Here is a 27,114-nt window from a genome sequence, read left to right as displayed (position 1 = left end):
CCACCTCTGAATGGCTCAAAAAATGAAAATGAAGGTTTTGGAGTGTCCTAGTTAAAGTTTGGACTTACATCAGATTGAGATGCTTTTTCATGAACTTAAACAGGCCATTTATCCTTGAAAACCCCCCAATATGGCTGAATTAAAATAATTCTGCAAAAATCCTCCACAGTGATGTGAATGACTCATTGCCACTTATTGCAGGCTCTTTTGATTGCAGTACCTGCTGCCAAAGAGTGGCACAAGTATTTATTAGGTTTAGAGGCCAGTTACTTTTTCCACACAGGGCAAATGGGTTTGGATAGCTTTTTTCCCTTAATAAATGCAATCATCATTTAAAAAGTACATTTTGTATTTAGGGGGTTTAAAAAAAAATATTTTTTTTAAACCTAGCCCACATCAGAGATCACATAATGCCGTAAATCATACACGAAAATTCTTGTTATATTAGTTAAATCAAGTTTCCAGATATTTGAGACTGAATATTATATATTTTTTCTGTAATGAGTGATGCTGAACTCTTTGTCTTTAAATTAATTCCATATTCACTAATAATGACTGAATAAGAGACAAGTGAGGCCAGTTATGGCAATACACTGGAAAAACAAAACAAAACTGGATGTACCCGCCCCGGCAGCTTTCACGTGACTAAAATCGAGCACGCCTCACCTCTCTGTCCAAACACGCAGTTTCTCGCGTTGTTTGGACACAGCTGACCGCTTGAAGAAACAAACCAGGCTAGGCTAGCAGGACAGATAGTTAGCAGCAGTGCGGAGAGCAGGAGCGCGGTCGGGCTAAGCTCAGGGGGTGACAGCGGAGACAGGACAGGAGCGCCTCTTTCCCTTTCAGCAATGCGGACGCCGAGTGGCTCCTCCAGCTAACGTCAACGGAGTCCCGACAGGCAGGGACTGCTTTGAGGCGACGGGAGATAAAAGGCGACATCAAAAAAGGGGAAGGGTTAGCTCAGTTTCAATGTTATTGTCTATTCAGAGCCACATATGGTCACAATGTCCTGCACTGGCAACCTGGTTTGGGATGTAAATAAACGCTTAATTGGATACAGCGAGCCTAACGCCATCAGGACCAACTATTTAGGTAAGAACAAAGCAAAGCCTCTTTACTGCTAACACTGACATGTATGAGGAAGCGTGTAGGGGCAGTTGTGCATCTGCAGGTCGTGTTTGTGCTGCTGAATCACCTGAAGTGACAGGAAGACCGTGTCCCAGTCCGAGACACTACCTGTTTAATAACAGAGAGCTGCAGCCACCCCTCCTCTTCCTGCACAGTGTAAACACAGCCTGTACGTTTCATTTGTTGTGCAAAGGAGCTAAAACTGAATAAAGACGAGGTTCGGGGTTGTGCTTAATCCGTAGCAGTGCGGCCCTGTGCACCTCATCATACACACATTCAGTTATTCGCCACACGAAATGCAGCATAGATGTAATTTCAGTGCAATCACAGGATTGTGCAATCATCTTGCAGAAGACACCACCATATATAGTAGGCTGCAATATATCCCAGTGATGGCACAAGAAATGCAATAAAAGCATAGATCAATCATGTAATGTGTTTATGAGAGGCTGGTGCATTAAAATAAAAGTGGTCTGAGTTTGGCAGGAGTCTGTTAACAGTAGAAAGTGCTGACGGTATCACCCTTTACGACACTCACAGAAACAGATGTGTCATTACTGCTGCATGAAAAGGCCAAAAGGTGTTGAAACTAGCAGAAGCAGCAGGAGAATAAATACTTTTTTCATTGTAAATGCTGTGAAATTCCCATGTTACAGTCAATTATTTCACACAGCCCATAACCAAGCAGCAAAAGAAAGGGGCTTGAAAAAGAAAAACCAATAAAGTAGAGCTCAGTACATAAAATTTTAAGTAAGATACAATTAAAATAAAAACATACAGCCTTACTGACAATAAAACTTGTCAGCAAGGCTCATGATATGTTGACATTGATGGTTTGCACTGTAACCAATTGGAAACAACCTTAAAGGACCAAAGATTTTACGAAATTTAATATTTGAAGTCTTCTTATTAATAATAAAAGATGACAGGTTTGAGACAACAACAGTAGCATAAAATAAAGAAATATGGATTAAATAGTTAAATATTACTCAAAATATCAGGTCAGCATCCAGAAACATTGAAAAAAAATCTCACAAATGTGATGACTTATTAAGCTTTTAACTTTTTAATTTCAGATATTTCAAAATAATAGGAATGCAAATTTAATTTCCATCCATTAAAATGTGTTGCTGTGCTGCACCATGTTGATTATTTTGCACATACTGGGTTCCTGCAGACCTCAGTGTCCCCCGATAGACATGCCCCCCCCCCCCCCCCCCCCCCCCCCCCCCAAAAAAAAAAAGATGCCAGGAAATGTGATCATAACAGTTTAAGGCTTTCCTCTTTGCTGCTTCATTTAATGAATTTAAATTTAAGACAGTTTATTCATTTCTTGTTTATTTTTCTATCATATATTTCAGTCTTTTTAAAACCCATTTATTTTATGTTTTGAAGTCCTGTGTGAAGCACTGTCTACCCACTGGTTGCACTCTGAGAGACAAAACTGTCAGAAAGTCTGCACCTCACAGCATTTGAATGAAGCTTTGTAAGCCCGCAGAGGTGGGGCAGGTGCCTCGGAGGTTTAGTCAGTGCTGTATTTAGCATGACTGAGAGATAGTCAGAGCTGTTATCGTGCACGGGGAGAGGATGCATGCTGTGATGTGTGGGTCACAGCTTCTGGAGGATAAATTTAGCTTAAAGAAGTGTTGGAGGGGAACAACTCGGGGGGCTGCATTCAACTGAAACTGGGAAACGTCCTGCAAGCTTAAAAGACTTCTGTATTGTAGGGTTTTCCCTGAACTTCAGAATCTTTCATATGGTGATAGAAAACTTCAAAAAACAAATACAAAAACTAATGAACAATAGGAAGCAAAAAACACATATAGACATGCTGCCATGGATGCAGGCTAAGATAAGAAATAAAACAAAATGTATTCATTTATCTTCAAATTAAAAATTTTAAACTTATTTCCTTGAATTATAGACCAGAGACAGGCTACACACATAATCTCTACAGTGTGTGCTGGGTCTGCTCCAGGGCCTCTTCCCAGTTGGTCATGCCTGAAACACTTCACCTAGGAGGTGTCAGGAGGCATCCTAGTCAGATACCTGCACCACCTCAACTGTCTCCTTTTAATGTAGAGGAGTGATGGCTCTACTCTGAGTTCAACCTGAATGACTGAGCTCCTCATTGAGCTCTAAGGGGGAGTCCAGCCAGCCTTTGGAGGAAGGTCTTTTCCTTCACATGTATCGGCTATCTCACTCTTTTACTCACTACCCTCAGGTCGTGGCCAAAGGTGACACTAGGGACATTGATCATCTGGCAAATCTACAGCTTTACTTTCATGCTCAGCTCACTCTTCCCCACAGCAGACTGGTGCAGATGCTGCTCCAATCTGTCTGTCAGTCTCCTGCCCCCTCCTTCCATCACTCGTGAACAAGAGCCCAGGATACTTGGACTCCTCCACTTGGGAGAGCAAGTGGGCACTCCAGCTTTTTCTAACTGGGAACCATGGCCTCAGACTTGGAGGAGTTGAATCTCGTGTGTGTGTGTGTGTGTTTGTGCGTGAGTGCAAACATTTTTAAATAGAGTGTAAAAATCCTTCAGTTTCATTTGGTGAACACAGCAGATCAGAGTATTTTGCAGATTTAGGCATGACTGTAGTTGGTGCATTACTCATCAGTTTATTCATAGGTGGCATGACAGTGCTTGTGATTGGTGATATCACGAAGAAGCTTTTGAAGTGAATCACTCCCAGGCTACTTCTGCAGCATTCATAACACCTGCCAGAGCAAGTCGAATATTCGACACAAGACTTTCACAACAGCTCACCGAGAGAGTTCACAATAATAATAATAAAAAACTGGAAGGAAAGCAGATTCTTATCTTACATTTACATATTTTTGTTATTGTGGACTTCCTCTGTGATTATCTTGATGATGAGCAGAAAACCCGCTCCACCACCTGAGGCCCAACCAATTCTTCAGTGGTTCAACGGCACATTCAAATCTTTTTCCTTCTTCCGTGTGTGCTTTTTAATAGAAGTAGGTTGACGTGTGGCTCGTTCAGGGGGCGTGCTTATCGACCTGAACCTGTTGATGCAGGTACTTGTGATGCATACCAGCTTTCTAAGAGCTGTGTACCTGGTTTGATAAATGTTATTGGATCCAGGAGACTGCCACATATAAGCGCCTTATCCAGCTTTCTTATCTTTTTATTGATGACGTGCCTTATGTGCCTTAGATGTTCTTGCACGCAGTTAATCAGAAACCCAGAATTTCTTAATCAGGACAACAGTACTGATATATATATTTTTTTAAATTGGTGATCGTAACAACAGGATAAGACTCAAATGTGTACAAATGAAAGAACTGCAAAACTGATGACCCATCGCCCTGAAGCCATTTGTTAGAATAGCACATGCTTTGCACACATCCTGTTTCTACTTATCCAGAGGTCAGAATCTTCCTGTGATTTGCTAATCAAGTAATTACTTCAGTTTCCTTCCCTTTTGTGTGTTTGACTCTTTGATCTCTCCTTGTTTTACGGTCTCCTCTTTAGCTCCCCTCCTGTAAAAACCTTTTTAAATGGCTTTGGGTCACTTACCTCTTCACTCTTTGTGTCGGACCACCGTGTCAAACTCTAGAGTGACTTCCTCCACAACTGTGTTAAAAATCTCCTATTTGGATTGATTTCTCATCCAGTTAAATAGCTTTTCGTTACTAACTTACTCACACATCTATGGGATCTTAAAAGTGTGTGTGTGCCCTGCAGTCACAACAGAATTAAGTTCACAACAACAAAGATGGAAATATTAACTGCTGAAATACCACTGTTCATGTGTTTGGAGTCATAATGCAGAGCAGCTTTGTTTGTGCTGGTCTCTTTTCTTCCTGTGGGTGCAAACAAGGCTTCCACTGCATGAATAATGGAGCAGAAGCTGCATAATCACTGAATGCAAATGTTTAATATGTTTTGTTCCTACTGCACTTAAGTGAAGACGGATAGACAAATAAGATTGCCAGCCTTTTCAAATCTACATGTTTTTCTTTTCACAGGTAGAAGAGAATTTGTCCAGAGGCTTAAACTCGAAGCAACACTGAATGTACATGATGGCTGCGTAAGTGCCCGACGTTTTTAATCCGTCTCCTCCTTTTTATTGGTTGAAGTCCTCTCGGTGCAAAACGCACATCACATCACTTTTTCTCAGCTTGCTAGTGAAGCCTTGAACAGATCAGGTCAGGTGGTTAATTCCTCTGAGAAACCTGAAGCTGACATAACAGTCACACGTCCTGTCACACTATCGGGCAGGACATCAGCGTGCCCAAGACACCACAACAAGCACAGCATGCATGTGGGTCCCAGGAGAGCCGCATTAAAGTGCAGCTCTTAGCCTCAGCTTTTGCTCTAACATCTTCAAAATATGCTGGCTATTTAACTAGTGTAAAAGCAAAATGAGAGATTCTGTATTATCACTAATTCATGATTAAATCTTAGTTTTAGTCCACCCAGTTATGCTAATTTACAGCTCCATATTTATATTTGTGTACAAGACTTTCATGAATCGCAGTTCAAATTAATTCCTCAGAGATTTTATTCCATATTGGCATGATAGCGTCACATAGTTTCTGCACATCCATGATAAGACTCTCCCATTCCACCACATCCCAAAAGCGCTCTATTGGAAATTGAAACTCACCAGAGCAGGCAATGTTTCTCCAGTCTTCTATTGTCCAATTTTGGTGTGCCTGTATGAATTGTAGCCTCAGTTTACTGTGCATATCTGACAGGAGTTGCTGCCATAGGATTGGCTGATTAGATATTTGAGTTAACAAGCTCTTCAATATGTGTACCTAACAAAGTGCCCAGTGAGTGTGTACAACATCTGTTGTATAGTTTGTCCTACAGAAAGTTATTAATTTTACTACTTTTCCTCTTTACAGTATACTAAGTTTAATATTTGGTTTTGAACTGTTATCTGGACAAAAAAAAAATAATAATTGGATGCCAGCTTGTGCATATTTTCTAAAGCTTTAGACTGAACAATTACATAAGAGATGGGACAAAAATGGGTAGTCACTGAAGGTTTTCAGTGCGTACTGTGAGACCTCTGGCTGGTTTTGACTCTGTACTGTACCACATTACACAAGATACTCACCTTTATTTAAAAATGCCATCATAATAAATCACATCATTCCCTGCCTCATCTGTCACCATCTGGTAATCTTTCATTAGATGAGGGAGGACCTCACCTGCACTCCACCACAACTACAACTACAGATAATGTTCAGCATCTCAGAAATGGAGTCAAACTTGTTAAAAATCAGATTCAGATTTGAGCTGTGCATGTAGGATTGAACTCAGTGTAAGGTCACAGAGAGCTGCTGAGGGAGACTGCAGGTGTTAATGAAATATTGATCCACAGAGCGACAGCAAACACTGAACTGATGCACCGCTCTTATACTCTTCCTTAGATCCACTGCTTGCTTATCAGGATGTCCTGTGACCTTATTTTGGTGGTTATTTCAGTTAATCAAAGAGTTAATGAACCTAATTTGAATTGGACAATAAAATCCACATTTTCTTGTAAATCAAAGCAAAGTGTTTACTTTGTGTGAGCTTCATCCATTCTGAAGCAAAAGGAAACCTCATTATGATTAAACAGCTTGTAGACAAATTAGTTAGAGCCTGGGTTCCCAAATGATTTTTTTTCCTTGTTTCCGATGCCTGATGGGTAGTCCAGTTGATTTCCTAGGTTCAGACAAGCTCAGATAAGAGGAAAAAAATAAATATTCTGTGCATGGAAGTGCGGTTTTCTTTTTTCCATCTCTGATAATAACATTCACAATGCAGCATCCTCTCTCAGGAATCCACGTTAGAAACAACTGCATTATGTTTGTTTTTTTTTTTAATTACTTGTTTTATCTTAGTTTCAGATTATATAAAATTAATCAATTTACCAAGTCGTCATGTTTAAGCAGCTGTAATTTTGAAATTTGACTTGTTTTAAAACGTTCTCAGTTAAGTTTCTAATTGATTATTCAGCCCCCCGTGTAAACCAGTGTAAACACCGTCTCTTGTTTCTCCTCAGGTCAACACTATATCGTGGAACGACACAGGTGAATACATTCTGTCGGGGTCAGATGATACCTTCCTGGTTATCACCAACCCGTACAACAAAAAGGTGGGCTGTAATCAAAATGTCTCTGACACTGTTCATGGAGTAACAACAAACTGCTCACTTTCAATTGTTGTTCTTTCCCCAAATGATAAATTAGCCATTAAAACATGACAAAAAGCTTGAATTAGTAAAGTATGCAGAGTGGAGACAGCTGATATGAGGACACACTGAACACACTTAAGACAATATAAATGGTAAATGGACTGTTTCGTACCGCTTTTCTACACCTAAATGTTTTCTATCTAACATTCACACACACACTCCGATGAATGCATCGGAGAGCAGCTTGGGGTTCAAGTTTGCTTACCTACGACACAAACATCCCATGATGTTCTGGATCTGTGTAATCTGCCCACATTTTTCGGAAACATAGATGTGGTGAATGGGGGTGGGGAGGTGCTAGTCACTTATGAAACTGGAAATATTCCCAGCAGGAATCTGTATATTTTGTTAATTTAACCTTGATCTTGTGTGGAGGTAGGACTCTTGAGATTTGAAAACTTTTGCAAGCATCCTCTGGTCTGTGTATAAAGAGATTAGTTTGGTCCATATAATTTAATCTCACAAATTAAAGATGAGTCTACACTTTGTGTTTATAGTCGTCATAAAACTCTAAACTGGTAAACATTAAAATTACGGTAGTGTCCAACAGTATATATGGACCTAACTGTATGTATAATACAGGAGCAGCTTTTTGGTTTTCCTGTCCTGTGCCTTTTCCTGTCCTTTATTTAATATGTAGTATTAGACCAGATACGTGAGATGTGTTTAGGTGTTGTGCAATAAAATAAAAGCGTACAACCAGCAATCAGTTGCTAAGCTTAAGACAAGGACTGGAAACAGTGGAAAAACAGATTTCAAACTTCAACTACGAGCAACTCAAAATATCACAAATTAACACATTTTTATCTAATTTGTTCAACAAAAAAATGTAAAGATTTTGTACTCCTTGGTTTGCTGCCTTGCTCTTGAGATCTCTGCTTTCCAGCAGCCATCATGTATTTCTGCTTCTCTCCTTCAGGTCAAGAAGTCCATACGTTCAGGTCATCGTGCAAATATCTTCAGTGCAAAGTTCATGCCCCACACCAACGATCAGGAAATCGTCTCCTGCTCTGGAGACGGCATCATCTACTACACCCACACTGAGAAGAGTCCCGAGTACAACAGACAGTGTCAGTTCACCTGCCATTATGGAACCGCTTATGAGGTGCTGATTCCCAGAAGCTGATGAAAAGTGTCTTTCTCCAACCCTCCTGTCCTCTAAACTTTGCTGTTTTTTTTGGTTTTGTCAGATTATGACGGTACCGAACGACCCCTACACGTTCCTGTCATGCGGGGAGGACGGCACGGTGCGATGGTTTGACCTTCGCACGAAAACGAGCTGCACTAAAGAAGACTGCAAAGATGTACGGTGACGTCTGTGATGTTTTTCTTCTTTCAATCTGTGATTCATCATCAGTCAGGGTCAAGATCTCAGGATCAATGCTTGTTGGTTTGTGGAGGGATTGATTGAAGGATCATCATTTTGTTACGGAAACCTTGGCAGGTTATTGCCTTTGACCTTAAGTTCTGTGCAGTGTGTAGTGCATAATAGTTTGTTGATATATATTTTTTTTATAATAGTTCACTGGACTTATTTATATGGGACTGATCATGTACCGAGCAGTCCTTCTTACTTCACTGCTTTCTTCACAAACAGCTTTCGGTCTCTGCTCCAGCAAACAGTTTTCTTGGCTTGAAACCAGCCTGCTTCAGTTGATAAATGAGTGTGTGTGTGTGTGTGTGTGTGTGTGTGTGTGTGTGTGTGTGTGTGTGTGTGTGAGAGAGAGAGGGAGAAACCGTGTCCTCCTAGATTATGTTGCTGCATCTTGTATTTCATGCTCCAGATGAGAACCTGTTACCCTAAAACTGTCAGAAGGGTTTTACCAGCTGGTGTCACTGGCCCCTCTGTCTACCATCATCAGCCTCCAGCAGTGAGACCTTTTAGTGCAGTTGCTCCGTTCAGTTGCCATTTTATTAGGCACATGTTGTTCAAATTGTTCCAGAGTGATGCAGCAGTTTGGCAGAGGTGCTGATTGAGTCAAATGCTGTCGTGGTTCTGCAGAACTGAGAGTCGTTTCTTTAGTTTGACCTCAGTGATATTCATGTGGGCAGAGTCTCAAGGCAATAGAAACACCTCACGATGATGCAACATCATTCAGCAGCACCACAAACTGTAGCTTTCAAAATGACTACTACATTTTCTCAGCATGAAAGGAAGATTTGGTGTAGTGTTCAGTTTTACATTAGTTTACATAATAAATGACAACTTGTGCTATTTTTTATTTATTTATTTTTTGTTCAAGTATGCATTCTCAAAATTTGATGTTTACTATTATTGAACAGAAGTAACTACCAGACCTCATTGTGTTCTCTCTGATTTCAGGACATCCTGATAAACTGCAGAAGAGCAGCAACCTCCATATCAATTTCTCCGCTGGTGCCGTACTACTTGGCCGTGGGCTGCTCCGACAGCTCAGTGCGAATCTACGACAGACGCATGCTGGGCACAAGAGCGACGGGTAAGCAGCTCTGCACGGGGAACTTAGCCACTATACACATCACAAAATGATTCTTTATCCTCATGTTGATATGTAGCCCATGGTGGTGGGGAAAAACTGTACTGACAGTATAACTTTTGCTTTGAATGCTCCAGCAGTTTACCAACATTAGCAGTTAACAATAAGTGAAGGTGGTGGCTGAGGGCGGGGGGGGGGGGGGGGGGGGGGGGGGGGGGGGGGGATTCCCCCTTTGCATTTTTGGTCCCAGCCTGCTGTCCTGTGCCCGGTCTCCTGTTGGAGATTTCTATTTTTAGATGTTTTCATGGGTATTTTTACTTCATCCTGTCCATCTTAAATCCTCATGACACCTGCTTAACATTATAAACTGTATTTATGGAGCATCGCTCCCACACAGAATACAAGTCAGTGTTTTTATGTGAAGACTAAAAGACTGTTTAAACAGCAGATAGTGTTAGGTATATTAACAAGGTTTTTTTTTTTTTTTTTTTTTAAATGTATCCATAGTTTTTCGACTGATTTAATACATCAAGGTGGATACTAATATGATACACATGAGTATAAAGGCCCTTTCTCCTTAACCATCAGAGTATACCACAATTACTTACACTAACAAGACAAGCAGTAGCTGCATTATGATGGCCTCAGGTTTTTAATGTATTCAGTGGAAAGTGTCCAGGTCTTTCTCAGTTTTTCTAGTTTGCACTACTGTATCTCAGTTTTTCTAACTGCAGCACAGAAAGCATTTCTCTAACCCAGTTATTAAAAGATGAAGGCTTTTAATAACCTTCTAATAAGTCTTCACACCACTAAAGAAGCAAATTCAGTTGCATTTGCTTATGCTGCAAAAACCGTGACCTCTAAAGAGGCGACCCTGAAGATGGAGCGATATGGAGACGGAACTATCGTTTTTCAAGAATGAAAGGACCTCAAATGTTCTTCTAAATACTGTTCAATAATTGGCAGTGCCAAAGCTCATGAGCTAGGATAGCTGGGGCTTGATGGCAGCATAAACACGTTGGGCTAAGATTGGGATATATTTTTTAAAGTTTATTATTTGAAGTGTAAACTGCGTACTACTTTAAATTGAATCAGGCACTGTTTAATGCAAAAAAAAAAAGTATGAATGCATTCTTGGCAGTGTTGCCAGAACTCCCCCAGGTGGTCAGTGTTTAGATTCTGTTCCCATGAGGGTGGATTAATACTCATCACTGTCATTATTGGCTGGCAGTCCAAAATCCAATTTTCAGGTGTTTTTATCTGTTTTCTTAATAAGCATTTCAGGCTCCCATTTCTATTATAACTTTTTTGCAATGCCTCAATGACATGAGTGGTCATTTTTCAAAGAAATCCTATTTAAAAATAAACTAAACAAAAAGCCAGACTCTTATTGTGCCACGTTTGAAATGCTGTGTCAGTTTGAGATGGTGGGAAAAGATGATTGTTCACCGGAGGAGAAACTGAGCATAGAAAATGTTTCTTAAACTGGAACCAGATTTATAAAGAGCGTTTTAAAACAGGGTTAAAGATTTGAGGTTGTGGGCCTATGGGCTTTAGTTGTGCTCATTAAAGAAATTCCAATTCCAATCCCTGCTAACCCAGATAGGACCTTGATTTTTACCTTGGGCAGAAATCCAGGCTCTTAATTTGGCTGTGTTTGCTGCTCAAAAGTAATAGATGAAACTGGGTAAGCCCAGCCCTCCTGCTGACTTGGGAACCTCCAGAATATTTTTTTTTTTTCCCCCCACATGTGGCACAGATTTGCTCCATATAAATCAAGAAATCAAAACACGGCTCTCTAAGCACAGACCTGTTAAGAAAACAGGCATCATTTGAAAAAGGTACAAATAGCAGGGTGAAAATTGATTGTACTCACTCTTACAGATAGAGAAATGGGCAGTAAGGACCACCGCACCACCTCTTGTTTTGTGCGTCCTAACAGAGTTTTGAAATTATGTTAACAGAGATTCTCAAAAAAAAACATTTGACTGATTCCCAAGGAGGTGAGTTGTGTGGCCTGACTGAAAGGGAACTGGCTGACAGAAATAAAGAGCATATGTATTTTGTTGTATCTAATCATGTCGGTACTTCTTTCTTCATCTATTAAGGCAGTGTCTACGGCTTCTGTATCAAAGAGGAATGGAACAACATCCCTGCCTAGTACTACAGTGTAGTGGGAATGGCTCTGAGTCAGTGTGCACTGAGGCCAGTGGTAAAGAGTAGATTGTTTTAACCCAGGTCATAAATGTTAAACCAAACCAAACCTTTCCAGGGCAGTAAACATATTCCCACTCAACCCAGTCAAATGCCTTTTTACATATAATTTGTATCAGGTTGCAGGGATACATCTGTGCAGCAAATCCACCGAACAGTCAGGGCCAAGTCCACAAATATAATTAAAAATCCCACTGACCGAGTCACTGGCTAAATCATGCTGTCTTTTTTTTTTTTTTTTTTTTTTTTTTTTTTTTTTTTTTTTAAAGGTAATTACATGGGCCGGGGAACCACAGGCATGTGCGTTCGGTTTGTTCCCGCTCACCTGTCCAACAAATCGTGCAGAGTGACTTCCCTCTGCTACAGCGAGGACGGTCAGGAGGTGCTGGTCAGCTACTCCTCCGATTACATTTACCTGTTTGATCCCAAAGACGACCAGGCTCGAGAGCTCAAGGGCCCATCGGAGGAGAGGAGGGAGGAGGTGAGATTGTGATGGGAGCTGTGTTTTCTTTTCTTATGTCATTCTTTTCTTCCAAACTGTGGTTGCTTCATTTTTTTTAATGTTTATATTGCTTCAGACACACGGTTATCATTTAGACAGTTTCCCCCAAAAAAGGATCTGCCGCATCAACTTTGTGAAAACATTTTAAACAGTAAATTATGTGTGTTTAACTAAACTGGAGTCCCGGTCCTTCCAAAAACAAATCTTAAACTTAAGGTGAAAGTAGCTTCAGCAGGACGAGGTGCGTTCAGGACAGTTTTACCTTGATGAGCTGTGACTGTGTAACAGTTAATAAATATTGAATTTCAGTAGTCAAGATAAGAGGAACAAGCTCTTTCAAAGGTACATATGGGCTTCACGTATTGTTTTAATACTTGGAAAAATATGAATTGGTCCTTTTAATTAAATAACATTAATATATTTTCATTAAGTGTGTAATAGTTTAGTCTGCAAAATAAACATCTGTCTAGGCTCTGTTAATCTAAATTAAATCCAACAATATTTACCAAAAAAGAAAAAGAAGCATCAGGTCATCTTTTTCTATTGGTTAAATGCCCAAAACAATCAGTCACTAATTTTTCTTGCTAATCAGCTCACTGATTACTCAAGGATAGAGCTCAAGTTAAAATATGCAGGGAAGGTTTATGCTGGCCTTACGTGTGATGTCTCTTGTTGCATGTTAACAGCCTTTTCAGGGTGTAGAAAATAAACATAAGCATGTTTGGGCGAGTAGAGGTGTCCGTGTGGCTGATTTTTTTTGGGGGTGAAAAGGATTGATTGTTGTAAGCAGAGCTGACCTTGTTGTTGCTCCTCTGAGCTTTGCAGACATCAGTGCTAAATCTGTGCTGGCTGATGCGGTGCAGGGAGGTGAGCAAATGACCCTGAAAACCAATACAAAGACTGAGGAGAAAGGAAGAAACACAGCGAGGAAGGAAACAGTGTCATGAATTACTGCCTGATCTATTTGGGTCTTAGTTATATTTCATCAGTTAGTTTGCATTTCAAACAACTGAACAATTGAGAAACTGCGTGTTTACGCTCGGTGGTGGTCTTCACGTGTGTCTGAATGTGCTGGATCATGGTGCCACAGCGAGTTCAGCTGTGTCGAGATGCAACCACCACAAGCATTCCTTTCCAAATACAGCGAGCGACGCAGGCAGCGTTCCTCAAACCACCAAAATAGTTCAGGCTGATTCTGGGGCTGGGGGGTGGTGGAGAGGGGAGAGCCGAGGAGCAGTGTTCCTCACCCCTCTCTTCTCTCCCATTCCTCTATCTGCGACCTTGTTTGTTTAATCCTTTTATCTGATTTATTCAACTATCTCTTTCTGCCTCTGCTCCTTTTCACCACCTGTCCAGACATTTCCTGAGTGAAGCCGTTGATAGTCCCTGCAATAAGACCCTCTTTTTCCTATTTCTGGCTCTCAGCCTGTTGCACTGCAGAGAGAGCCAGGGGGGACTGGAAAGTGGAAGGCAACCTCAATGGTGCTGCCAGAAGGGGGGTGGGGGGGACTTTAAAGAGGACACTGATAGAGACGAGTAGTGTTTTGCTTTGGCAGCGCATCTATTTTTGACCATGCTTTGACTGACAAACTGCTAATCTGTGTGTGTGTGTGTGTGTGTGCGCGTGTGTGCGTGCACACGTGTATTTCCACAGCTGAGGCAGCCTCCAGTGAAGCGCCTCCGTCTGCGAGGTGACTGGTCTGACACTGGACCCCGAGCTCGCCCTGAGAGCGAGAGGGAGCGAGATGGTAAGATCACAGTTTGTGCTCCTGCTCGTTTACAGCGAAGGTCTCGTATGACAGACCCGACCAATCTGACAAAACTTGAGAAGAGTACAGTGATTTTTCTATGGTAAATGCATTTATATCACAACTCTCTAATCTAATTGACCACTCAAAGCGCTTTCAGTGCAAGCTACATTCATCTATTAACGGATACATTCATACATCACTTTATTCTGTGGAATGCAACACTTTCTCTGCGGCTCACACGCTGGTTTTTAGGCTTCGCAGTCTCGTAGAGCCACCCTGAACTGTGGACACTCTTTTCTTCTTCCTGAGCTTCAGTGGTCTTGATGCGTCCAAAGTTTACCTTCTAAACTTAACAGGAGCTCAGAGAATGTAAACCTGAATTAAAGCATTCCCTTTAAAGTTGATATAAAGAACTTGTTGATAGACAGCTGTTCATTTACACATCCAGAGGTAACAGAGCAACATCGTTAATGTGGCCACCTGATAAATTTAAGCCCATATTCCATCTCTTTTTGTTTTTGCTCAGTTTCTTGACTCTGTCAACTCTAGATCTAAAAATCTGGTTTGAGCTGACATTTGTTGTAGCTATTATGGTGCAGAGTGAAAGCAGCTGCCTGCTGCAACAAGAAACAGTAGCAATAAGAGTGAACAAACATCCAACCAAAGTAATGAGCTGAAAGATGCTAAAAAAGCTCTGGGGAGATGAGGGGGAACATAAACAATCGTTAATATAATAATACTCATTATAGCCTCATTAAGGATAGTTCACAGCTAATTATTTATGGTATGTAAAAAGCTGCCCCTCTTTATTACAGTCTAACTAAAGTGTCAGGCCGGCTCAGACAGTTTGAGTTGAGATCTTACTTTAAAGGGAGTTTATTTAGACTCCTCCCCTGCAGCAGGTTTTTTTTTTTTTTTTTAAGCATAGAGGAACAAATACAATAATTTTTAGGAAGTATTTTGTTATTGCAGTCTATTTTGTTCAGGAATAAAAATTTCTGTCAAATAAGGTAATGCAGTTTCATTGCCTTTACTGTTTGAATGATTGTGCTTAAATAATCATTTAAACAATCCACAAAGGCTCAGTCTAAATGCGGAAAAACTCAGCTTAGGGCTTTAAGTAATGGCTGTTATAATAAATAAACATTACACAGAAATTGCAACCTGTCTTCACTTTGTTCGCACATTTTAGTTTTCTCTAGTTTGATTTATTTTTTTCTAGTTGTTTTTGAGGTAAAAAAAAAAAAAAAAACCCTCATATATTAAATCAGTATTTTGTGAAATGAGCTGTCCTTTTTGACGGTCTTAATGAGCAGCCACTCATATATGATTGGCTATGAAAAGCAGTGTAAATAGTGTGTTTTGAGCACCAATATTCACCTTGTTATTGTTTCTGTAAATTCTGTAAATATATCTCAAAATGAAACGTTCTGCTGTGAAGAGGAAAATCTCATCTTGACAGGATCTGAAAGTGTTTTCCTTCATTGTTCCAGGGGAGCAGAGTCCGAACGTGTCTCTGATGCAGAGGATGTCAGACATGCTGTCTCGGTGGTTTGAGGAGGCCAGTGAAGCTCAGAGCAGCAGAGGAACCCGACCTCAAACACGACCCAGAGGTGAGGCTTCAGGCCCCATCGGAAGCACTCTGCTCATCAAACAGGCCAAAAAGCGTCCTTAAATGATTTATTTGATGGGGATCTGTGTGTCCAGTTGATCGGACGTTAGTCTTTTCTAGTTGAAGCAGTGAAGGGTTCCTTTCTTAGTCTGATCAAGTAAATGAACTATCATATTTTTAGAACTGAGGTAATAAATTATTCAATAAAATTGTTAACAGAAATTAAATCAGTAACTATTTTCATAACTGAGAAATAACTTCTCAGCCTCTCTGGAATCTGTATGTTGTGCTAAATCAACTACTTTGTTTTTTTTAATTTTTTTTATCTGTCTCAGGACGCGTGACCTAATACTAATTACTGAAGAAGGTGAAACATCCCCATTGTGGCTTTTTTCTGGATCATTGTAGAACATGCGGCAAAGAACATTTAAAAGACCTTTCATGCTAATTCTTTTGAAAACAACTGGTCTTGAAGCAGACCTAAAGATTAAGCGGTCCGGACACCAGTTTATCTCAGTGGATGAGCAGGCAACCATATGCCACATGGTCAAAGTGCAGCGGGCCGGGATTGACTCAACCCGTGGCTTTTGGCTGTGTCTCTTCCCCTTCTCTCATTCCTCACTCTCCTGTCTATCTTCACTGCTCCTCCATCCAATAAAGAACCCCCCCCCCCCCAAAAAAAAAGTAATGAAAAAAAAAAGGTTGAGTGGTTGATAGATATCATGTGGTTTCAGGCCTGTCACATTTCTAAACTAGTAGAGATGAGAGTATGAGTCTGAAAGATGTGACTTCATGCACGGTAGCAGCTGAATTTTGTATCTGAATTTATTGAAGTTAGGCTCATTAATGTGCTTAACTTGCAGGAAGACTGACTGAGAGTTATGTTAAAAGAAAAGGCAGTAAACGGTCGTAGAGAAAACTTCTTCTAAACTGGCCAAACTCTAAAGTTATCACTTGATATTTTATTTATTTATTTTTTCCTTCTTGTCTCCAGGTACAGCTCTTCGTCCAGAGGGGGTGTTGAATTCTCCAGCTGCTGCAGCAGGGGACTCCAGTCAGGAGTCCAGCGCCCCTGAGAGGCCTGTGGGGACGGACTCCCCAGAGGTACCTGCCAGTCCCGCAGCAGCCACCGCTGCGCCCATGCCTAAATCCACTTCCTCTTCCTCCTCAGGGTCATCATCAACAGTCACAGCACCTCCTCCTTCCAGCTCATCATCAGTGGAGAGCTCGGCCCCTTCCTCCTCCCCCCTCACGTCTTCCCCCGACTCTGAGCAGAGGAGTCAAGGCGACACAACCGGGACCCCGACGCCAACAGCCACGCCCACCTCTGAGCCCGCGCTCTCAGGTAAGAAACTAGGACAACACTCACACTTGCTGTTCAAAAATGCTCTGCAAATTCACATTTAAGCCTTCAGTCCAGTGAGTAGGGTTAACTGCTCTGTGTATGTGGGTTGGTGCGTGTGCGTGTTTGTTGGAGCCACTCCACTCAAGCAGCAGCCTCACTTCACTTTCTTTTCCTTCAGCATCCTGTTGTCTTCCTCCTTGTTTATTTCATTTTTTGCCTTATTCTCTGTGCTGAATTTTCTCCTCACATCCTCCTCCGTCAGTCTTCTAATCCTGCATTCACTCTTCCTCTCTTCCTCTGCCCCTTTGTCAGAGTATGGTCCTCATCGGCTGCCCATAAGTTTAGTGTGTAGGCGTTTGCAGAGGTTGCTTCGGCTGGCCGACCCACCTGGACGGGGTCGGCGAGCGGCCCCTTCTTCATCCTCTGCAGCTCCTGAGAGACAGTCACAAAGAGCTGCTACCTCTGCTGCTGCCGCTGCTGCTGAGACCCAACCCCATACAGGTTACCCACCCCTCCGAACTCCCCAACCCTGCAGCAATCCCTCCATACAGGCTGCTTCCCTGGGCTCCCTCCCCTGCCATTAACCAGTCCCCTTTAAGTAGCAAAGGCAGACATCTGTTTGTAGAGAGGCTCCAGAAAGACTCAGTCTTGCTATTACTCACCACTAACCCCACAGTGATCTTTCCCACTCCACTATAATGCACCCTGTACTTCCTCTAAACTCTACAGAGTCCGGTGTCTCGCTTCTTCACTGTTTGCTCAGCTCTTCACTCACTAATGCTCTCCCTTCATCTTTCCACTTGTTGCTTGAGTTTTCACCTGCAAACTCTCCTGCTGGAGTGGCACCAGACGGTATGAAGCTTTGCTTTGGCATCCCCATGGCTCATGTGGTTGTTCACCCATGTTTGATGATGCTCTTGAATATAACTTGCATTTTTGCTTCATATGGTTTGATCTCATTGAGATTAAAGGACCTTTTTCAACGTGGACTATGTCACATAATGGGCTTCAGCTATTGCTTATGTTAAAGGGAAGGTTTTTATTTAGTCAGTTATTGTGTAAATGTGGGTTAAAGTAGAGAGTCAATACTCAAGGAGGGGGGGGTTAAACATCAGTGATGTGGTAATTAGAGCCATAACTAACAACCATCATGATCACAGAGGAAGCTCACATAAATCCACACACATTTAAAAAAATAATAATAATAAAATCCCACCCAGACACTTTAGATTTGTCTGGGGAAAAAAGACACAATTTAATAGGAACTATTCAAAATTTCAGGTCTCTGCTGTCTGAAGTTGGTTGAAAATGTGTTTTTCTTCCATATTGAAGCTTTAATAGCTCTGAAACCATTCACTAGATTTGGACTATTCTAAAGAACATTATGTACCTCGTATATTAGAAGATGTAAATGATCTCTATCCCCTACCATCAAAGCTGGACGTCAGTGATCGGACATTCAAATATTTTAGAGACTTCAAGCATCCGCCATTCCATGTTAACTTGAGCTGCACTCCTAATATTCGTAGAGCCACACAGTACCAGATACAGTACTGTGCAAAACTCTTGAGCCAGCCCTCATTTTTTGAATGTTTTTCTAGAAAGCAATGTAGCAATGTACTGAAAATGTGCAAACATACATTGAATTACAGTATATAATGCAAAAACAGAGTCTGTACAATTCTGAAGAATGAGCATGGTGGATCAAAATCTGATGGTACTTTTCTGCATTTGTAATTTCAATTACAAGTGGATTTTTTTCCCCCATATTTCTTAAGGACATAACTTTCAGATACTGTTCATCTGTTGTAGATCATTTTTAGGGCTGCCTCTTTGTCTTCTGTCCTCCACTTGTTCTTTAAGTTGTCTTATATGTAGACACAACACTGGTTGATTGCTTGACTTAGGATGATTCATAGTGTTAAGTAGCTTAGCAAACAAAAAACATTCCTCTGAAAATGGTCAGGTACAAAGCCTGGAGTGAAAATAAGTGAAAAAGCAGCCAATCTCCAACGAAACACTTTGATCTTCAGAAAGTCTGGAGAACTATTGATAAAACCACATTAAAAAAATAACAAAGTCTGGCTCCTTGGATGTAAAATATAAAGAAATCAGAGGTTGCACAGCATTGTGTAGGTATTTTTCTACGTAGTGTCATTTTAAAAAGATGCTAGAAAGCCATCCTAAAAGAGTCCTCCTTCATCCACTGAAATACATTTCACAGCAGGGGCCTAAAATTTTACATAATTCCTATTAAGAAGTAAATCTTTACCCTGGATTTTTTTTTTTTTTTTGTCTATTAAATCAGGTAGGAGGCATTCTCTAAACCAGTGGTTCTCAAATCCAGGCCTCGTGGCCCAGTGTCCTGCAGGTTTTAGATGAGTCCCTCATCCAACACACCTGAATCAAATGGCTGAATTACCTTCTCAGTATGCAGTCAATTTAAAAAAATTTTTTTTGGTCTGTGCATGAGAGGAAAATAATAAAGTAAAACCCCTAAACCATAATAAAGAGTGTGTAATATCTGTTTATTATTATTATTATTATTATTATTAGTGAAGTTTGTTCTGCTTCAGTTTTAGCCTGACAGCATTTCAGTTCAGAGCCGTGAGGCGCTGAAAGTGAGAGAAACACTTCAGGTCGTGTCTGAAAATGCAGGCGTGACATTAATATTAAAGATAGATTTGCATACTGAGGCATTATTTATGAAAGCAGCTTTTATTGAACAGGTTGTTGTGCAGTTCAGTAGAGACTGTTTGAATTGTTTTACCTGAGCACAGATATCTTCAGCATCTTGTTGTGTAGCCAGCAGTCAAACAGATTTAGTTTTTTGTTTCGTTGTAGCGAGTCTGAGTCAGGACTTCTCTTTGGTTGTGAGTTACAGGTTGTATATAACTGCAATAATAAAACCTTTCTTACCACATCTGTTAAAAGCACGTGTGAACCTCATGTTTTTGTGTTTGTTCAGACTTACTAATCTCTGACACTCATTTAGCTTCACCAACGCTCTAAACCGATCACACCTGTTACCAGATGAAGCAGCGTTTTTATTCTCCTCCTTTGGCTGATGTGAAAGCTCTTTCTGCTTGGCCTTGGATTTGTTTATTTTACATTTATATTTTTTAACATGATTTTGAAGTTTTTAAACCCTTGTGCGCCTTGACTGTGTGAGCCCTCACGTTTGACCTCTTTGTTCAATGTTTAGTTGGTCTCATTTGTGTTCCAGATTCCCCCTCGTCTGTGGTAAACAAACAGCTGGGATCCATGACTCTTGATGAACAGCAGGGTGCGTCTCCCCCCCCCCCCCCCCCCCCCATCCCCAGCCCCGATTCCCTGACCCTCACCCTGCCACTCGCTTTGTCTTCTTCACCTTCTGTCTTAAACACTTCTCCTCATACTGTCCCTCTCCACGGTTTGTCCTCCACTGTTTTCATGCTTTTGCTTTCTCTGTATCCACCGCTTTACTGTTCAACATTTAACTGTCCAGATGTGGATAGACATAGTGAGTTTGTCTGACTGTTAGTGTTGCTCTGGCTGAAGGATTTAATAAAATTGTTAATAATTTAGAGCTTTGAGTAAAAAAAACAACTAAAACTAGTTCAACTCGGTGACATGAAGATCCATGAAGAAACACAGACAGCATGGCTGCTAATGTAAATGTGTTAATGTAATCGGTTAATCAACCCGAATAGCTGTAAGTGACAAGATAAATGTCACGTTATGCTCTAGCTTAAAAATAACTCAATGTCCTCAATTTTGAACTCAAGTAAAGCTGCTCTGCTAGAGTCCAGTAATATTTACAGAGCTGAAAATGAGCATATGTCCCCTTTAACACACTGAGAGCCATTCCCAGCAGTTCCTTTACCTGACTTGCTGTCATAGTTACAGCTCATAAATAGCTTCTCTAACTAATACAGCTCAGTGTGCTTGGACAGCACCTCTAATCAAAAGTTTCCCAGTATTTACTTTCACTTGCCATGTTTGTTTGTTTTGTTTTTTTTCTGTGTGGCATAAATAACTAGACAGCTTGCAAACAAACATTTTCTGAGGTTTTTTTTTTTTTTTTGGATAGAGAATTTAATTTTTCCAAGTTGGAAAGTCATTATTGTAATTATTTCAACGCCACATGAGTGCACACTATTTTCTTTACATATACTAGGATTTCACATGCAAACACGTGGAGTACAAGAGTTTATAAAATCCACCTTGACCAGCTGCAGCAATAAATTGTGTACACAATATCCTTATATCATTGGTATAGTATTTCCCTCATAAGGACAAATGTTGGAGTAAAGAGGTACTTATAGTATATATATATACAACAACAACACTATAATATCAAATGACTTTATAGCTGTATACATGCAGCACAACACTTCTGATTATTGGCTGAAATTCAGTACATGCTGATAGGTATAGCTTGTAAAATCTCAGCAGCAAGTCCTCCTTTGTCCACAAATTTTCCTGTTTTCAGTCTTTTCTGGGAACCTTTTCTTTTCCTTGAGTGTAGCTAGTGGTGTGTAATGATCCTTCAGGGGCTTTGACGTGTGTGTGTGTGTGTATGTGTGTGTCTCGTGCACTGTCTTGCTGCTGTGGCTGTCAGTCAGTACTTGTCTGTTTATAGTGTGTCCTTTGTGGTTTTGTCTGTTAACATTTGCTGCATGTTCCCATTTCTGTTAAATGTTGTTAATCAGAGGGGATGGATGCAACAAGGAGTTGCATTATTTTTGGTGTGTTTTAAATGACCAACTACACACTGCAAACAAAAGGAAGAGTTCATTTTTACCAGAGTTTTAGGTCTAGCCTGAACAGCCAGTGCGTCTCAGTAAGCCCTCCTTGCTTGTTTTGCCTGTGTGTCCTGTTCTTCTTCTTCTCTCAGTAGCAGCAGAAGCTTCAGCTTCACCTGCTGATGAATCTGTTGTTGCACCAGCCAGCAGCAGCCCGTCCGTCTCCACCTCCACCAGTCGACCCGGTGCAGCAGAGCCCGTCCTAAGCCTGCACTACAGCTCAGAGGGAACCACCACCAGCACTATCAAGCTAGACTTCACTGATGAGTGGTGAGTGATGCCAAGCAGCGAGAGAGAAATGCCCAGTGGCTGTCAGCTCTCTAAAGTCTGTCTGTTCAATTGTAAATGGGCTGATTGGTTTGATATGAGCACATTTATTTCAATTTGTATAACTTGAATGTGTACATGTGTACAGGAGCAGCAGCACATCCAGTTCGATGGGCAGTGGAGGCCCCAAAACATCAGAAGCTGCGGTGTTACAGAGCAGAGAGAGTCTGTCGACGGAGAGCTCGGTATCAGAGCAGGGTGAGTCGTCCCCTACAGCATCATGAAAATTCTTCAATCTCAAACAATTTGTCTGATGTAATACAATAAACAGATCATAATGTATTGCTTAGTATATTCCAGTCCTACGTGCGATGATATGGGTTTGCTGCCTTCCTCCACAGAGCCACCATGTGATGCCTCCTGCTCCAGTGCCCCCAGCAGCTCAGCAGCTCAGGCCCCAGCAGAGGGCTCCTCTGAGGGAGACAGCATGACGTCTTCGCCGCAGGAGAGAAGTCAGCCAGAAGGTACAGAGGACACAACAGGGGGCTGTCGGCGAGCAGAGCCCACTGCAGAGGAGGGGCGGGAGGGCCAGAGTCAACCCGCACGAGGCAGCCAGGACTCTGATGACAGCGATGATGATCCTATTCTCATCCCCCCCACAAGGTTCAGAGGACAGGGGCAGAGGTGTGTTAGACAATATGATGCAATATGATGTTTCTATTTAAACACTGCCAGTAAGAAAAACTGTTTTTGAATGCAGGTGATTATTTCTTAGATTCAAGAGTTCAGTTAAAAAGGGTGGGTGTGCCCATTTTGAGAATTTGTGATGCTTTGCTGTTGATTGTTTTGCTACAAATATAGATTTAATTCCAGAGGATCTGCTGTAGGAGATAGGATGATCAGGTAACACGTTTGCACTGGAAACTAAATGCATCTTAACACATCGGGTGCGTGACATGCTGCAGAGCATTTAAAATCAAGGGTAGAACGTGATATGCAGTAATCGGATAACTTTTGTGTGTGTCTTGGTTTGATCATTTCTCTCTCAACACACTAATAATATGCACAACTGACTGTAGAGTGCCATGCATGAGAGTACTGACTCCACAAATGGTGTGAATAGAAGCATCACAGCTGCATTTTGTGCAGAACAAATGGAGACGAAATGAGTGATATGCACGACATCCTTGTGGAAAGGAGCCAAACAAATATAAAACAAGCACATTTATGCACAGTAAGGTCAAAACATGTTTAAACAGTATTGTCACTTTAATAAATTTCATGCTGTATGCCACCTCAGTAGATTTTAAATGAAACAGGTGTGCAGACTTTTGGTTTTAGTTTGAGGGGTTGAACAACCGTGGGTGTTCCAGGCCAGCCATTTGTCACCGATTCTGTTCATAATGTTTATGGACAGAATTTCTAGGTGTAGCCAAGTGGCAGAAGGCTTCCACCTTGGTGGCCACAGAATCTCATCTCTGCTTTCTGTGGATGATGTGGTCCTTTGGGCTTCATCAGGTAGTTGCCTGTAGCTCACACTGGAGTGGTTTGCAGCAGCAGATATGAGAATTGGCACCTCTAAGTCTGAGGCCATGGTCCTCAGTAGTGATGGGTCCAGCAACACCGATGTGTCGCCTCATGCGTTGAGCTTATAGAGCAAAACCCGTGTCGGTGTGCGTATTGCTATTAGAAAGTCGTGTGACCGATACAGGGACTGTTTCGAACTGACACTGACGCGCCAAACTGTGTTTCTAAGGAAGCGTATCTTTATAGATAGTTGCTGGACCAGTGGAGCAGCACATGATCGCGAGAGACCTGGTAGCAACATGCACCGGCCCGTGCATAACCTGTGGCCCCCCCTATTCCAAACCGACTCTACTCACTAGACAGGTTCGGGGGGGTGGGGAGCATGGAAGAACAGCCCCGAACTCAGTCCACAAGCATCCTCAATCACAACACGTTCACCTATATTTTCGTGTTATGTTACATGTTCACATTATTTATTGACTGTATCTAAAAATATCACAAATATTTCAAATTTAAATGAAGATATGAAATAATACAATATAAAATACAGTGACTTAAATTATATTATTTTAGGTCATCACATCAGTGTCAGTTGTCTGTCAACTAGGTTGCCTGTAGAGATTTTTAAGTTCCAGCAGGTGTCAGTATTCAGTGACACAGTGTCGACACAGTATCAATACAGTTTGGCAATGTGTCCAAACGCTTCATGATGCCTCATCTACCCATCACTAATCCTCAGGCAGAAAAGGGTGGAGTGCCCACTCCAGGTCATGGATGAGTTTAAGTATCTTGGGCTCTTGTTCATGAGTGATGGGAGAAGGGAGCGGGAGATTGACAGACGGATTGGGGCTGCATCTTGAGTGAGCTATTTCCGGGCATGTCCTACTAAGAGGAGGCCCTGGGGCACACCCAGGTCATGCTGGTGAGGTTATCTCTCAGCTGGCCTGGGAACACCTCGGTATTCCCCCGGATAAGCTGGATGAAGTGGCTGGGGAGAGGGAGGTCTGGTTTTCTCTGCTTAGGCTGCTGCCCCCACAACCCGGCCCTGGATAAATGAGTTTTTCACTTGGCTTGATGTTCTGATTTATCATGGAAAGGATCATGTGATCATCCCTGTCTTCTGTGCACATCCAGTTTTTTCTGTGTTGCTGAGTTGGCCGGTAATTTGGCCACTTTGATATAGTTTGTTTTGCAGCTGAATGATGGCCTGTTTTTACTTGCATTTAGAGCATCTTTGAGCCAGTGTTGTGGTTTTACTGCAACGACTTCCAAATTCAAATGCAAAGAATGTGGACTGCCTGCCAAGACTCCCTGTTTATTTGTTAAACTTGTGTAATAACATTTTTTTTTTCCATGCCAGTTGAGTGAATAGTTCACTTAAATTTGACTAACCAAATATACAACAGTGTGTATAAAATAGGTGTGATTCCTTGAAATATAACCTACTACTTTCCTTGAAGTAAAACCAAAAGTCTTCGTTTCCTTTGTTTCTTTTTCTTTTGTTTTTTGTTTCAGTTCAAATCTATTGTAGTGGTGTGACCAGCCAGAATGATGAAAACTGTGTCACTGTTGAAACATGTTATATATATATATATATATATACACTACTGCTACAATATATATATCTGGTTGAATAAAATCGCTCTACGGTCACATGGTTAATAGACAACAAAATTTTATTGGCTTCAGTTAGTTTTTGTGGATGAAACAGGTGCTTTTCCTTGCAAGTGGCTGTAGCATACATTTGAAGCATGAGTTTTAAAAAGCAGCATTGATAGCATGGGTTTGTATTTGTTTTCAGGCTCGTTGGGTATGATTCAGGGTTTTTTGTCCTTTTTTTTTCTTAGACAATCAGCAGCAGCTCGTATTCAGGAGCTGTTCCGCAGGAGAAAAGAAAGGAGGGAGATGGAGGAGAGTGAGACTCAGAATATAAGGAGACCTTCAGTCAAAATGGTCTACAAAGGCCACCGCAACTCCAGGACAATGGTAAATCTCAAGCTATGCATGTTGTATTAGTCTGGTGTGAACTGATGTAACAGCTAAGCCAATAAACCACTGGCATTGATATAGAGTGGTCTAACTGTTCCTATCAGACTCATTGAAATTAAATGAGTTTAATCCCCAAAATACTGAATGATCCCTTTAACTGTGTCCAGATAAAGGAGTCGTGTTTCTGGGGCAACAACTTTGTGATGAGTGGCTCAGACTGCGGGCACATCTTCATCTGGGACAGACACACTGCAGAGCACCTCATGCTACTTGAAGCCGACAACCACGTGGTCAACTGCCTGCAGCCGCACCCTTACGACCCCAGTGAGTCCCATTACAGCTTTGATACGGATGTCCTGCCTGGTCCTGGACGATGTTTCCTCACGTGTCAAAGTTTTCATTTCCTGCTCTGTTTCAGTTCTGGCTTCTTCAGGGATAGACTATGATATCAAGATTTGGTCACCACTGGAAGAATCGCCATCTTTCAACAGAGTCCTTGCTGAGGAGGTAGAGTGAATCCACCAAAATGCAAGACAGCAGCAACAACAGCCAAACTGATGACACAAAGTGTGAAGAGAGGTGTAGAAAGAAACACAGTCCTGCACATAGCCCCCGGTAAAACCTTTCTTCTTCTCTTCCCTTTAAGGTCATAACTCGGAACGAGCTGATGTTGGAGGAAACGAGAAACACGATCACAGTCCCGGCCTCTTTCATGCTCCGAATGTTGGCCTCCCTCAATCACATCAGATCGGGTAAACACAAACACATGTAGCACTGGGTTTTGTTTTGTTTTACAGCACAGGACCAACACACATCTGTGTGTAGAAACTTGTGCATCTCTCTCCGTCTCCCTCTTTTTAATATCTGCTTTTTCCTCCTCGCAGATCGGCTAGAAGGCGATCGCTCCGAAGGCTCAGGCCAGGAAAACGAAGACGAGCAGTAGCCAGCTTAAATTTTATTTTAAAATAAACACTATTTCTTCTTGCTGTATAGCACTTGAAAAATACCTGAGATTTGTACAAGTATAGTGTAGAAAACTTCCTTTTGAATATTAGTGTAATTTCTAGCCCCTTGAGTTTTTTAAGATGACTTTCTTACAATGTCTGTATAAGGATAAACTACATTTGTGTGAATGTAAAGGCAAGGACGTCAGTATATATATATATATATATATATATATATATATATAATATTAAAAAATAATATTAAGTGTGAGAAACGTGGCGACTGGTGTGAAAGGTTAAGTGCAATATTATTTTGTTAGGAGACGGTGAGCTTTGATCAGTGTTAACGTTTGACGTTTTTAAAATTG

General features: G+C 41.4%; 1 protein-coding gene across 9 annotated transcripts; it reads left to right on the top strand.

The window, feature by feature from the left end:
• Positions 1–692: 692 nt before the first annotated feature.
• On the top strand, positions 693–26,972 carry dcaf6 (ddb1 and cul4 associated factor 6). Of its 9 annotated transcripts, none has more exons than XM_030758154.1 (21): positions 693–1,092; positions 5,128–5,189; positions 7,161–7,188; positions 8,294–8,457; positions 8,543–8,656; positions 9,676–9,811; positions 12,292–12,503; positions 14,179–14,272; positions 15,769–15,888; positions 16,882–17,232; positions 17,545–17,733; positions 20,459–20,518; positions 22,112–22,289; positions 22,435–22,544; positions 22,688–22,970; positions 23,148–23,189; positions 25,661–25,799; positions 25,970–26,126; positions 26,221–26,309; positions 26,449–26,554; positions 26,687–26,971. In XM_030758154.1, the coding sequence occupies exons 1-21, from the start codon at positions 996–998 to the stop codon at positions 26,743–26,745; spliced, it is 2,790 nt and encodes a 929-aa protein (XP_030614014.1). In that variant the 5' UTR covers positions 693–995; the 3' UTR covers positions 26,746–26,971. The 9 variants fall into 9 exon arrangements, with proteins under 9 accessions (XP_030614014.1, XP_030614010.1, XP_030614009.1 ...); XM_030758150.1 differs by having other exon boundaries at positions 7,161–7,253; positions 8,272–8,457; positions 22,115–22,289; XM_030758149.1 differs by having other exon boundaries at positions 7,161–7,253; positions 8,272–8,457.
• The last annotated feature ends 142 nt before the right edge of the window (positions 26,973–27,114 follow it).

The sequence above is a fragment of the Archocentrus centrarchus genome, chromosome 21, assembly GCF_007364275.1.
Source record: "Archocentrus centrarchus isolate MPI-CPG fArcCen1 chromosome 21, fArcCen1, whole genome shotgun sequence".
Lineage (NCBI taxonomy): Eukaryota > Metazoa > Chordata > Actinopteri > Cichliformes > Cichlidae > Archocentrus > Archocentrus centrarchus.
Note: the sequence above shows the minus strand (reverse complement) of the source record. Positions and strands in the feature narration are given on the sequence as shown.